Below are 15,036 nucleotides of genomic sequence, written 5' to 3'. Positions count from 1 at the left end.
TACATGAACAAGGAATCCATGACAATTGAGTTTGTTAAGGTGATAAGGTACAACGCTTTTGCTTATACTGCAAACATAACTCACATCTTGATGTTTTTCACAGGTAGCAGTTATGTTGGCAAGATTCTTCTCAAGTTCTCCAGCCTTTTGTCGAACAGTTTGTAACCTGCTTGTTAACTCAGAATTTTCACCTGTAAATGTAATAACAGAAAACAACCAGGTGATTTCTAAGTTGCTTCAATTTCAAAACTTTCACCAAGTGTTCATTATTACCATTTACATGTTTATTGTACGTAGGATGGATAACAAGTTCAATTTCTAAAGGAATGTTGATGCTGTGGCAGTGTGGAAGTGAAACACAGAAATGGGTTTATCAACTGAGTTGATAAGATAAATTGACCACAGACTGTAAAGGAATTTGAAAGCTGACATTTTGAGCATTAGCCTTTCATCAAAGAGATTGATGGAGGGATAACACTTGAAATGCCAGCTTTAGAATTTCTTTATGGTGGTCAATTTACCACAACAACTCAGTTGATAAACCCATTTCTGCATGTACAATAGAAACAAGAAGCACAGTTTGTATTTATTTAGTGCCTTAATTAAAACACGAACTAAAATGTCTTTCTTCATATTATTATAATAATAGTTTTTTATGCAGTACTATACTATCATTCATTCTTTCATAGAAACGTACAACCAATAGTGCAGGCTTAGACCTGCACTTCCTCTTAGAATCAATTTTCACCACGCAAAGATTACTACAATGTTTATTCATAATCATTTAAAAATGCTGGTAGGAAAGTGGGTGCACTGTAATTTATTTCTTTACACAGTAAGTGTGATGACGGCAATACATCTTAAATTCACACACACAGTCAAGCTATGTCATACATGGCCAGTAGTTTTGAAATTTGAACTGAGTTCATGACTGTATTCAAACCTGCATGCAAGTTTTGACCTTTGCTCTTGAGATTCTGAATTCCTGTGGATATTTATTTCCTTGATACATTGAAAATAGTTAACAATAAACTTTTGCTTTATTATAAAATAAACAGTGTTTGAAAAGTGAAAACTTTTTCAGGCATTTGATGAATTATTTTACAGTTATTGTGCACTTTTCGTAGCAACTTTCAGAAAAATCTTCCAGATTCCATTCCAGTCTCGTAAGTTAATTTCAGTCTTGCGGATACTGGTCACATGCGACATAGCTTGTCTGTAATATACTTTTATTTTTGTCAGCTTGAAAACTCACTTTGTTTGATATCATATTTTCTTTGAAGTTGAGAGACAGTACTTTGCAATTCCTGTTTCTCTCCTACTAAAATCCCAATCGTCTGGATATGAACCTTCAACAAAACAACAAATTTAAAAATAGCAAAAATAAGGTGATGAATATACATGTACAAAAATAAAAGAAACAGTTACATGTAATGCAAAGCAATTACAAGTTGAGTGCAGTACGTAATTTTTATTCATAGACAACGTGACAGACAGCCATTTCTATCATCAGCCATTATACTGTATCAGGTGTACATCTACATGTACATGCTAAATGTCTAGTTTAAAAATCAAGTTCACCCCAACAATTGGTATACAATAAAAGCTAAACATCTAGGATTAGCAAATCGTACATTGTACATGAATTTCTTTGTTCACAGAAATTGAGACGAACAACCATGTCTATCCATTTGGGCAATTCTCTGTCTAATGTCTTGATGAGAAATCAATTACAGTAATTCCCCTTCAATGTATGATGTACAACCGTAGTAATGTACATGTGTAATATTTTGTATTCTACAAAATAGGACAGTCACCTTCAATTTAAAAAAAGGCACATTGCACTTCTTTACTCAAAGACACTGAGAACATGTCTGAGACATGGATGACAGTAAGCTGTTTCTAATATTGTACGTATTGTGGAGAAATCTTTTAAGTCCAGTTTCAAAACAAATGTTGCCCACTACAAAATGAAATGTAATTTCTACATGATCAAGGGTTTCAAAAGTTTGTACATGTACATCATACTTCTCTATTCGAAAACATGGACCGCCATTTCTGGCTACATGTACCAATTAATGCATGGAGCACACATTTCGAATCTCAGGTCTAGAAAACAAGGTTTACCCCACTACAATGCATGCAGCTTTACTACTTTACATGTATACATGTAAGCTACAACATGAAGGATTCAAAAACCATACTCTACAGTTCTTCACAATCTGACTGCAATCACACATGGAAAAGCTTCTGTCTATTATCAAGGAAAAAAACTGACAAAACATACTCGATTTGTGACACTTTCTTCTTGGTGACTTCCATAAATCAATAACAATGCATACATATTTCACAAGGTGTGATATGTTGCTAAGTGTTATTAATCTTGTAGATCTTCTTAATGTAATTTTTATGCACAAAATATGCAATGTTTAACAATTTGAACAGACCATGATGTGCCTAATGAGACTCTACAGTAAACGGCTTCATGCCCTCGCATTTCATGGTCACTAGCATTTAATAAATCTTGACTTTTTTTAGCAACTCAATCACAAGATGGGACTCACGTGACTGTATGTTCAACTATTGTTTGCTATTGTTTGGAAGAGTATTGACTGTTCCAAAATACTATAATTCTAATTTTATTTAAACCTAGAGGGTATCACTGTTGTCACTTCATTTACAATTTTGCTTCTTGCAGTGTACAATAAATGGATTCATTGTCACTATCCTTTTGTTCTCGTTTCAGAATTCAGCCCAGATCTTTTATAATTATTATGAAAATACATGCTAAAAATTGGAATATTTATGCAAATTACAAATGCTGGGAAAAATATGAGAACAGCAAGATACATGTAAGCTGTTATTTTCGGATTTTTGTAGTCTAATGATTTCATTTTGTAAATGATTATGTCCAGATTGAGGAGTTTAAAATAACAATGCATACATATTTCACTAGGTGTGATATGTTGCTAAGTGTTATTAATCTACTTGTGGATCTTCTTAATGTAATTTTTATGCACAAAATATGCAATGTTTAACAATAATTTGAACAGACCATGATGTGCCTAGTGAGACTCTAAAGTGACTGGCTTCGTGCCCTTGCATTTCATGGTCACTAGCATTTAATAAATCTTGACTTTTTTTAGCAACTCAATCACAAGATGGGACTCATGTGACTGTATGTTCAACTATTGTTTGCTATTGTTTGGAAGAGTATTAACTGTTCCAAAATACTATATAATTTTATTTAAACCTAGAGGGTATCCCTGTTGTCAATTCATTTACAATTTTGCTTCTTGCAGTGTACAATAAATGGATTCATTGTCACAAATGACTATACTTTTGTTCTCGTTTCAAAATTCAGCCCAGGTCTTTTTATAATTATTATGAAAATACATGCTAAAAATTGGAATATTTATACAAATTAAAAAAAAAAACATGCGAACAGCAAGGTACCTGTACATGTAAGCTGTTATTAATTTTTCGGATTTTTGTAGTCTAATGATTTCATTTTGTAAATGATAATGTCCAGATAAGGAGTTAATTTCTTGTGTTTGAATTTCCATGTGTTGCATGACTTTATCTGCTAGACTGCTCCCAAACGGTCGCCTGGTCGCCTGAGGCACCTTAATGGTGAGCGTGGGCGACCAAATTTCTGAATGAGTAGCCCGAACAGGCGCCTAACTTATAACAAGGTGATTCATCATCACTTTTAATTTAAAATGAATTCTGGTCTTTTGAAAAAAATACTCGGGCTACTAAATTTTAATGTCAGAAGCCCGAGGGGCTCCGGAAAAAATAATGTTCTCAGGCAGCAGCCTTGATCTGAGTGAGTTTTTTTAGGCAAGACAATTGGAACATGTACATTACGGTACATGTACACTGTAGATAAATTTGGGTTTGACTCAAAAGATACTAGCACAAAATTAACTGAACAGATTTACTCTGTGTAATGCCAGACGATTTTACTCGTCAACTGGGGGCATCCTGGGGGTTCCTGAGGAGTGAATGGGTTAACAAGTCAAAAAGTACTGTATTGTCCATTCCATTAACCCATTGACTCCTGGAAATGAGAGTTTTAAGCACTTTCATTGGTCAATAGCTGTGTTTACAATAGATGAGAGTATGTAAACATGGCTGCGACATCACACAAATTTTGATTGGTTATTGTGTTGTCAGGCGCGCATTTTGATTGGCTGGTTGGAAATGTGAACGTGTATTAAGAAAATCTGTTTCAATCAAGAAGTAAAAAAAACCCAGCATTTTCCTTCATTTGTTGAATTATTTTTTGAATTATTTTTTGAAAAAATAATATTTTATAAATGCAATAGAGGACTTACCTTGCTGAATTAATTAGTGATATGAAAGACATTTCTGAGCACAAGATTAATGCACTTAATAAAACAACTTGAGTAGTTGTAAAGTAAAAACTTGCAACAATTATTATTATTATTATTATTATTATTATTATTATTATTATTATTATTATTATTATAATTATAAATGTACAGTGCTATATAGCTTAAAAGGAAGATTGGGAGAAATGGGTTGTGACATGTACAGTCATGTGCTTTCATGGCCTTTATAATGGCCACAAGTAGACAACCTGATTTTCTCTGGACAAATGTTCAGTATGTTACATGTACAATATCCAACCTGTACAGTCATATAAATTAGTCACAGGACTTAAAAATACTTAGTTGTGATAAAACGAAAAGTGCATGAAAGCAATAATTACCTCAAGCTGTTCTTTCAGTGATCTCTGTTCAAGTAATTGCTTGTTTGCCAACTCTGTTCTTTCCTGAATATTGAAAAAATAATAATTAATATAATGTTTTCCTCAGTTCACAGTCATTTAGACAACAATAAGGTCATGCTTTTTAGGGGATCCACATACATGTAAATGGGATTATTGCAATATCATAATAATCCCAATGAAATAATAAAAGTAGTACATTAATTATTTTACCAATATTTATTATAGAAAAAGCCCTAATCTGATTGCTTTTGATCCCTTGTCAAGAAAGTTTTTGAAAGCAGAAACCCTGGGATCCTGATGTGCGCAAATTTATAATGCTCATCCCTGACCTTGTGGGATAACCAATAGGCTGAGTTTGATAAAGATGTGGGATTGTAGCAATCTTCAGGTATGGCTACAAGGCTTCATAGTCAAATCAAATTTTTACGGCTCAGTTCCTTTTTTCTTTCAAATCTCAAGGGAGATTTCTAAACAAAATAATATTCATATTTTAACCAAAAAGCCTCACAGCCACGTGTGAATATTGATACATGTATATCGAACATGGTCTACATGTGTATTGCTCATACATGTAGCTAACTCGGCTAAATATGGTATTAATATCATCAACACGTCGACAGCCAATGAAAATAAACTACCAATTGAAACCTATTCTAACCATGAAGCTTTATCACAAGTTTCATCGAAGTGAAGCGTTTCCAAGTTATGTCACTCTCTAATAACGATTACTGCTGAGTTGCCGAGCGCATTGCAGCAGTACAAAAGCAAAGTCAATGTACAAAAATAATTTACAAATAAACAGCTTTTAATCATGGTCATCATGGCAGCGCGATTGGACATAGCAATAGTGTACCACAACATTCTCTTGTGGCTGTTGGTTCAAATATGACATGTACACTGTACATGTACTGGACAACATGACTTCTTTTTCCTGATTACAGTGTACTTTTCTTTTAACCTTTTGACTCCTACATGTAGGAGTTTGACTCGCTAGATTTTACTCTGTCTAACACCAGATGATTTTACTCGTCAGAGGGGGTGGTAGGACACAATGGGAAAACAATCTCTACAACGACTTAAAATGGGCCAGAGATGTATCCAGAGTGTGTCACTGTGTCCTGGGTCTCACTCATTTTTCTTTGGATGCACAGAATTTAGAACAAAGGGTCCACTTGGACACAGAAAAAAATTTGAATGTTTATGCAAATTACAAATGCCAGGAAAAACATGCGAACAGCAAGGAACGTATAACCTGTTATTTTCGGATTTTGTAGTCTAATGATTTCATTTTGTAAATGATTATGTCCAGATTGAGGAGTTAATTTCTTGTGTTTGAATTCCCACGTGTTGCATGACGTTATCTGAGTGGTTTCTTTTAGGCGAGACAATCAGTGACAGTTTTGATCTGCGAATGATAATTTAACATTTCAGTTGAAGTTCAGTTTGTTGCATGCTTTCCGTGTGAATTTCAAGCAATGGTTTGTTTATCACGACTGAAATGACAAAGAACCCAACAGCAAAGTATGTTAATTTTTTGTTTCACAAGTGCAACCCTGTTGATATTAATTCCAGGTGTGCATGTGTCATCGTCTTGCTTCTTGTTTTGCATGTAACTTGTCTGTTTTGCACATTATGCAACTTTTTCTGAGTTAGCAGGGATGGCACTAGGATTTTTCAATCTGGGTCCTCGGACCCGCATGTTCAGCCAAATTGGGGTCCCAAGCATTTTTTGGGGGTTCCAAAATCTTGGTGACCCTCAGCGAGAAAAAGAGTATGTTTTAAATTATGAGAAAAAGAGAGTAACCAACTTGGAATTACTATTGACGCATATGCATAGGACCGGCCGACAAAGGCTTTTTCTAGAGCCGTTACATTCATTCCTGGACAAGAACTCTGTTAATGAAAGAGCACCCTTTCCAAGGGTTTACGCATCACTGGTTTCCTCCCTTAGGAGCAACAGTGACGTCTTTTGCTATACATTTGCATTCAGTGACTTGCAGAGTACATTCCTCTGAAGAAGACCGCAGAAGGCGGTCGAAAATTTAGTTTTAACCTTTTTAGATGTTTTAAACCCCATTTCTTAGAACTTCAATTGTGATCACAGATCGCTCCAAGAGTTTTACAAACAACAGAATATACTGACAAATCAAAGCAAGTTGTGTGAGTTACTTAAGTCAGTGCCTTGCGTCCTGGGACGCATTAAAATTTCGATCATTATGCATTTTTTGGATTTTATTTGCGTAAAAATGCACGATTTCTGTGTTAACGCGATCCCTGGTTAGTGTTAAAAATAACATGTTTAACATAAAACTTCAATGTATTCAATCACTTGATTATTAACATTGGCCATGGTTGTCCTGGTGGTGTATTGGTTATCACACCAACTAGTAACGGGGGGACGTAGGTTCAAATCCCCCTCAGGGCAAATTTTCTTTCAAAAATATTCAGTTAAAAGTATGAGTATTTGGGGTGTGCACTGTCAGGGTTTCTGTCCTGGTGGTGTAGTGGTTATCACACCCGACTAGTAACAGGGGACGTGGATTTTGTTCAGGAGCAAGGGTGGCACAGTTGGTTAGTGTGCGGCCTTGGTGCAACATGTCCCGAGTTCGATCCCCGGATCTCACATCCATGTTTCGACTAATCTTTCCTTTCAGTGCAGCCAAAGTAGCTTTAAATACCCTTAAAGCGGAGCACTGATGGAAAGAGGGGGGTAAAATGAGCGCACCATCGGCTTCCTGGGAGAATACTCTCTAGAGAGTAAAGGAACTTCCAACGTTAAATAAGGTGTACCTTTACCGGCCAAGGATGATCGGTGTATCACTATTTGTTTACTCTTCTGTTCCTAAATTAAGCCGCAAGTGTTGTTAAAATAACTGATGCTCTTTTGTGGAAAATTGAGATTCAGTTCTGTTTTTTTTTTTTTTTTTTGGCTGTGGAGATCTAGATCATTAATTTTATCAACTGGAGCCAACAGTTCCTACAGTGTACAGATTGCTTGAGACGTTTTCGGATGTGATAGATGGAGCTTTGACAGCCCATACGTGTACATCTCAAATTTGATCGATGAATCAACGGGCATAACAGTTTCAAAGAAATTGATAATTTTATTTTAAGTATACAGTGTATATGGAGAAAGGAAACAGCTATGCAACGTCAGACGCACGGGACAGTGGATAACTGACGTCATAAAGGATAGTAAGTGAGTGAGTGTGATTCGAGGGGAGGGATAAGACTTCATTAATTTTTGTGCTAGTTAGAAACCTGAAAGGGTACTGCAGCAGCAAGTAAGAGGCAATAGATCGAATATTACATATTCTTGAATATTAATTAGCAGCTGGACCCCAAAATGTTGCAATGGACCCCCAAATTTTTCAAGAAGGGTTCCAGAGAACCCCCAAATTTGAAAACCTGGATACATCTCTGAAGGGGGTCTGTATATCACGAGAAAATGTCAGTTACATGTACATGTACAAATGTAGTTAACACTGAAAATCAGGCCTACACATGTAGTATAGGCTACATGTACCTACCCGTTTTATTTGTTCTTGAAATTGGATGATTTGTCTTCTCTATAAGAGTCATCAAAAATTGTTTACAGCAAAAAAATGATGTAATAAAATTATAATATCATTGAAGGGAAGCTGTGATAAAAATAATGTGCTCTAATAAAAGTAATTTGCAAATCTCTGCTATGACCATCATGCTAACAGCGACTGTGGAGTACAATTGAAAGTGGGGGGGGAGAGGGGGGGTCATGGTGTGGTATGGATCACAGAATGGGGAAGGGCTGCAGCCCCTCCCTCTCCGCCTAAAACTTACACTAATACAATTTGACCAACCACAGTAAGGAACATGAATTCTCATACTGTGCAATTTGCCTTATGGTGTTCCCGTCAATATTTCAGTAAGAAATAGTTTTGAGGCCAGATGAATTAAAAATCTACTCATGCATACTTGCTTACAGGGAGATACGATGTGTACAAGACATGTACATGTACCTGTTCGTTGACTTGATTATTCAGCTGATCATTTGATCTTTTGTAGGATTGCACTCTTTCTTCAAGTTGATGGTTTCTATTCTGAAATCCAAGAGATAAGTTAATGTTTAATTTGGCGTACAATCATTATACTGTACATCATTGATATTCATAACAAAATTCTTCAAGAATTCCAGATATTTTTATGTTGATCACTAAAAGAGTTGATGACGGTAAGCTACAGTATGACAAACATTTTTTTGGTCATGATTTTGTACATGTACATTGTCATGTAAAAAAAAATGGCAGGACTTGATTGCTTACAGTACCTCGAGAGATTCTATTTCGTGAAACACTGGGTCTTCACCATTAATGTAAAAATCCTAAAAAAAAACAACAACATCGATAACCAAAATGCAATTCAAATCTTTAACATCTCACCAACACTGATGTGCATTCAGAATTGTCCCTTCTGGACTTTACAGTGCACTGCACAGTGTACATTTAGTGAATAATCTGTAGGTTGTGCGCGCAATGCATGATTTCCAAGAGCGATGTGTTTGAAAAGAAACTGTGATCGCTGCAATAATGCATTTGTCGTTACTTTCTTCAAAACAATGTATAAGAAAACAATTAGTAGATTCGGTTTTTGTGATATCCGGAATAATCAAGGTCTCGGTTAGTGTTATCAGCCTCAGCCTTCGGCTTCAGCTGATGACACTTACCTCGACCTTGATTATTCCGGATATCACAAAAACCTCATCCAATAATTGTTTATTAACTTTCCATTTACAAGTACACATGGTTGTTTTCAGGACAACAGCAAATAGACAGCAAATTGTAAAATGAATGTGCAGGGAATGATACCTATTGCTTTTGCTCGTTACTGTTTTTCACTATATTATTGTTTGTTGTTGTTATGGTTTTTGTCGTCATGGACATGACTGAAAGAGAATCCCATTTTCCCATACCTGACTCATAAGACCATTGATTTGTCTACACTGAAAAATCAAATTTAAAAATATGTAAATAAAACACTGTTATCATAATTACTGAACTTATTACACGTACCAGTACATACAGACAAGAAAGCCAACATTTGATTTAATTAATTTCTTTTTATGATCATTCTATTTTAATGAATGCAAACAAAGTATCAAGAATTGAAGACACTGGATGGCACTAAAGATGGAAGAATACAAATTGTACTTGAATTTGATCATTAAGAAGAGCAAAGGCCACAAAATCTATTTCCAGTTATTATAATAATATACATGTATATAATTAAAATGTCAACCTAGAATATGCAAATGTCAAGTGTCAAGCATTTTTTAGGTCTTCCAGCAAAGTATTCCAAAGTTCTAATGAGCCACTAAAAAGAATAACTGGCTAAGAATGTGGATAACAATATTAAAATTGCTGTATGAATGAGTGAGTTCTTAAGAGAGTAAAATTAATAATAATACATGTACATGATCTACAGCAGTGAAATTGTGGACTAAAGCAAGTCAACGTTGTTTAACCATCCCTTCAAAGTTACAAATACACATGTACTGGACCACTAAAGGTACAGTGCCGCTCAAAGTAAGTTTCCACCCTCTCCCAAGACGAGAGTCTCGTCTCAAGAGAGGAGTCTCCTCTTGCAAGACAAGTGTCTCGTCTCTCGAGACGAGAGTCTCGTCTTTGGAGACAGTGCGAAAAAACTGTAAGCGTCTGCATGAACGCAAACTTTTCCTTAAGATTAATAGCATGTTCACAAACATGCCTGTGCTCGAAAACGGAACAACTGATCTTATTGAAAAAATAAAAGTTAATGTGGTTGGCAGTGGCGTATTATTGTGAAACCCTTCCATTCCAAATGGGCTTGTTCCCTGCATGCCAACATTCAAACCATGAATCGGCCCGTTAAATCTACCTGTACATATGCATGTACATATTTTGATTCGAAGTTGATGTGAAGGAGAAAATGTTTCGATAAACTTGCGCTGCAGCATGTAAAAACTGTTAATCGATCAGTTTTCTTCAGTACATGTATGTACATACATGTACTGTAAGCTTAAGTACATCGAACTGCCATAAAAATTAGTCTTTCAAATTCAAGTTTATCAGGCTCCAATTGAAAAGAACAAAGCAACAAAACAGTAACTGATGCACATTTCAGCTGCACAACAGCTAAAATTATATAACATAAACTTTGAGAGTAAGAGATTTGAACTTTACAAACAACTTTTGTGAAAATGACTTCAATATGCCCAGCCCAGTCAAAATGATTTGAGTAGTAGGCAAGCTTGCTATAGTCATAGGCATGCTAGGGGGGTCCGGGGACATGCTCCCCTGGAAAATTTTGAAAATATTGGCTTCATTAAATGGTTGCATCAGGTGCATTTTAGGGTAAACTGAGCCCCTATTTAGATAGCATTAAGATACATGTACAATCTTCTTGAACTTGTCTAAGATGTTATAAGATTGTTACAAGATTCTCATAAGATCTTGTAAGCTTCTTGTTAAGAATCTTGCAAGATCTTGTAAGAACCTTGTAAGATCCCTTACAAGATCTTGTTAACAAACTTACCAAGAATCTTAGTAAGATCTTAATAAGATTTCCACCTGGGATAAGAAGGCCTTCCACCACATTTAAGCACCCCAAAAACTGTTACATGTAGTACAGTACATGTACAAGCCCAGAATCTTTATTCTTCTACGTAGCTTGACAAGTATGGTGCAAGAAATAAAAGCATATGTACATGTGTATACTGTTAGGAGGAGTACTTACAAGTTGCTTAATTTTTTCAGTGGTCGTGTGTTCTCTGAAGAAAAATAAAGATGCCATGATAGTTACAAAAGTCAACATACAGAATACATGTTGAGGTTCAAATTCTTTCCAGGTTCAAACTTTTAAAAACCAGTTTAATTTCAATTTTCTATCGTTTCAAATTATGGATTTGATGATAAAAATTATGGGCAGAAACATACTTATTAAAGACAACGTTTCGGTGTCCTCATGACACCATCATCAGGTCAAATATAATACATGTATTTTACAGATAACTCAAATATGAATGTTCAAGATTAAGTTCAAAGTCCCTAGAGGATAGGTGAAAAGTTTTGCCTTTATCGAGTCACTTTGGATATTCAGACATGGTTTGTGCTCACGAATAAGGAACATTTCATACACAAGACAATCACCTAGCCTCTAGGGACTGTGAACTTAATCTTGAACATTAATATTCGAGTTATCTGTAAAATATTATATTTGACCTGATGATGGTGTCATGAGGACACCGAAACGTTGTCTTTAATAAGTATGTTTCTGCCCGTAATTTTTATCATCAAATCCATTACATTATCATGTTTCAGATTATGGTAATGAATATTGGACAAGAGAAAATCGAAAATGAACTTATTTGAAAAAATTTTAAACAAAGAAAAATATTTTGAACCACAACATAAAGGTACACAGTACATGCAAAATATTAACTTTAATTATAAACTGACCAGAAGGATGTGTCACGGCTGAACATATTTTGGCTTTTATGTGCTTTGACATCATACGGTGTACAGTAACTGATCGTACCTGTATTATGTACATGTAGGTACATGTAAATGGCCCTCAGAAATTTTAGAAATAAACCACAGCAGTCAACAATAATACAGGTAAATTATTGTTACCCAAAACAACTGAGTCACAGTATCACCCAATAACTCAATAATTTTGCAACGTCTCTTCAAATCACCAATTTACAAAGCTAGAGATAATGCAGATTTTGCAACAATTTTGTGTTTCACTCAGTTTATCCTAACATCAATGCAGGTACATTGTAGCCAAAATGTCCTATTTAGGATCAATTAATTTTGTTCAATTCTGTGTTTGTTGCCTTTATCTTTTGTGAGATTTTAAGTTCACAAGTTTGTTTTTCTTCTACAAGATGCTTACATGTACATTTTCAATATTATCGCCACTTCTACTTTCTTTGACAATTTAAATCACTGTGTAAAATTAATAGTCAATTTATAGAAATGTTTTGTTCTCGAGGAAACAAAAAACAAGGAGTGCACTGTCATGATTGTGACAAGCTTACAAAGTTTCCAAAGCAGAACATCACATCAATACAAAATTCTGATTTCCTCTTGGTTTCCCTGATTGATTATTGATGTCCCAATTATTGCTGACATGAAAAAAAACCAATTGATGACTGGTTAAGGAATTGACATCCAATTGACAACATGATTCCTGCTAACAAAACCAATTGAGATGGCTTGTCCTGCCAATAGTGTCAACAGGCTCTCATCAAGACACAAAAATTGGAGATGATGCATGTACATATACCAAACACGTTCATACAGTCAAGTAAATCACAGTCCCACGTGGCAAGTACAAGTTGTGTGAAACTGCTATGAAGGAAGCAGCTCCAAATCCCTTATATGTACAGCTGTACATTGTATACAGAGGATGAAAGAATATGGCTACTTATAATTTTACTATTATCATTTTATTGTTATAAAATTCATTCTGCAGCAGGATAAAGCGGAACATGAAAATACTTTGAACAACGAACTTCTTTATAAAATTATCAGAAACATACATGTACAACATGAACTGTATGTACAGTATACAGTGTACTTGTACAGGAAAAAAATACATGTTCTGTATTTTCTTTACATAATAACATCTGTATGTACCTGTCATTCAAAGTGGTTGAAGAGGGTCCACCCCTATGATTGCTTTCAAGTGCCTAGCAAAAGAGCAAAATTAAGACAAAGGCACTCACCGGTCATTCAATGAAATACATGTAATGCAACAGTGGATCGAAAATTCTAGCAAGGACACTCAAGGTACAGTATACATGTACATGTAGCTGTATATATGGAGTGGAATTTCTAGTCATGAGAGATTCCTGGGTTCAATTATTGTGCTGCTGAGTAGGGGGTACACAAGTACATGTACAATGTATTTGCAGCACAACTGTATCTAGAAGCTTCCACTTTTAGCAACTGGGCCCTTCACACCTGTGGTTACATACTGTTTCCATGGCTTGCATGTGAAACACAACAATGAGGCCCCACACCAGAAAACGGGTACTGACCGTACTTACATTATTGCGTCAATGGAAAGAAAGCGGGGAGAAAAGGGAGAGCAGTGTTTGACACTAAAGCTAGCCCAATTGCCTGGGGCAAGCGAAACAACTGTAAGACTTGCACGATCTGGCAATCAGAATTTTTGTTCGACTAATATTTTGCGGAACGATTTGATTTGCAATGAAGAAAGTGACTAGTAATAGTAGTCACCAAAAACACGATAAAAAAATCTTACGCCTCTTTGCTGTCATTTATTTCTCTGTTAAAAATACTATTGGTACATTTTTTACAAACCACTAAAGAGATTGGAAGAAACATGTTAGTAGCAGCCATCTTTCTCCGCGCAAAAGAATGCTTGTTATAATGCAACCCAGTTCTTGCATGGCCAAATACGCTACGATACTGCTTTGTCAAAGCAAAACTTTCAAGGCTCCTAAAACACCATGGTCAAAGAGCAGGAGTCGCATTGGTCTGTCAAACTCATTTTACACAAAATTGACATTTTTACAAGCCTCCTTTGAGTTTTAATGGGCAACCGGTCTTTAGAAGGAGAGAAACCGGAAAAAAATCATGGGCAACCAAAAAAAAAACAAAACTGGTTCAGGGTTTGAGCCAGAGTGCGAATTTGCGACATTCTCCCCCTTGCAGGACAATTTGTCCCTTCAAATTAGGTGGACGGGCCATAAATGTCCCCAGAGTCAAAACTAAATGGAACAAGTTTATGAAAATTCATACCGATCAGAAAACCAGGATGGCTAGCATTTCACATTTTCATATTTTCATTTTAATCCCAAAAATAACTGAATAAAAATAGTTTATCAGTGCTTTATCAAAAAACACTATTTTCTCATGTTTCGATCCTTAAACAGCATTCCAAACCTGTCACATACAGTATTTTGCTCTTTTGAATCGATGGCTTGAAATACGAACAACCAATGAATTGAGGATCACATTTACCGTATTTAGTAGTAAAATGGGAACTGCCTTGCACGCATGCCTGGCTTTTGATACGCATGTGTTTACAGCTCGCTTTGTTTGTGGACTGAAGTGCCCTGCTCTGTTTGTCATCGGATATAAATTATTTTTTGGAACAAGGAAAGTCTCGAGTTATTGTGAAGTGAAAGATGTAAAACCATCGACCAAGATGAAGAAAAAATGACAAAGAATTCACACACGAGGAAGAACCGCGAGAAGAAAATGATGTCACTTTTTTGGGCTGGTGAG

General features: G+C 35.5%; 1 protein-coding gene across 2 annotated transcripts in view; it reads right to left on the bottom strand.

The window, feature by feature from the left end:
- Window positions 1-15,036, bottom strand: part of LOC137992510 (golgin subfamily A member 2-like) — a 50,035-nt gene that overhangs the window by 30,263 nt on the left and 4,736 nt on the right. Inside the window, exons 5-13 of one of the 2 annotated variants that reach the window (XM_068837878.1) lie at window positions 13,417-13,469; window positions 11,510-11,543; window positions 9,708-9,737; window positions 9,066-9,119; window positions 8,758-8,838; window positions 8,290-8,328; window positions 4,739-4,801; window positions 1,256-1,349; window positions 85-191 (exon numbers count right to left, since the gene is read on the bottom strand). In XM_068837878.1, coding sequence (XP_068693979.1) covers window positions 85-191; window positions 1,256-1,349; window positions 4,739-4,801; window positions 8,290-8,328; window positions 8,758-8,838; window positions 9,066-9,119; window positions 9,708-9,737; window positions 11,510-11,543; window positions 13,417-13,469 — 555 coding nt within the window. The remainder of the gene's footprint in view (window positions 1-84; window positions 192-1,255; window positions 1,350-4,738; window positions 4,802-8,289; window positions 8,329-8,757; window positions 8,839-9,065; window positions 9,120-9,707; window positions 9,738-11,509; window positions 11,544-13,416; window positions 13,470-15,036) is intronic. The other variant, XM_068837879.1, reaches the window with a different exon arrangement.

Source organism: Montipora foliosa, chromosome 2, assembly GCF_036669935.1.
Source record: "Montipora foliosa isolate CH-2021 chromosome 2, ASM3666993v2, whole genome shotgun sequence".
In the NCBI taxonomy this organism is placed as follows: domain Eukaryota; kingdom Metazoa; phylum Cnidaria; class Anthozoa; order Scleractinia; family Acroporidae; genus Montipora; species Montipora foliosa.
The sequence above is the reverse complement of the archived record's forward strand: the minus strand, read 5'-3'. Positions and strand labels throughout refer to the sequence as shown.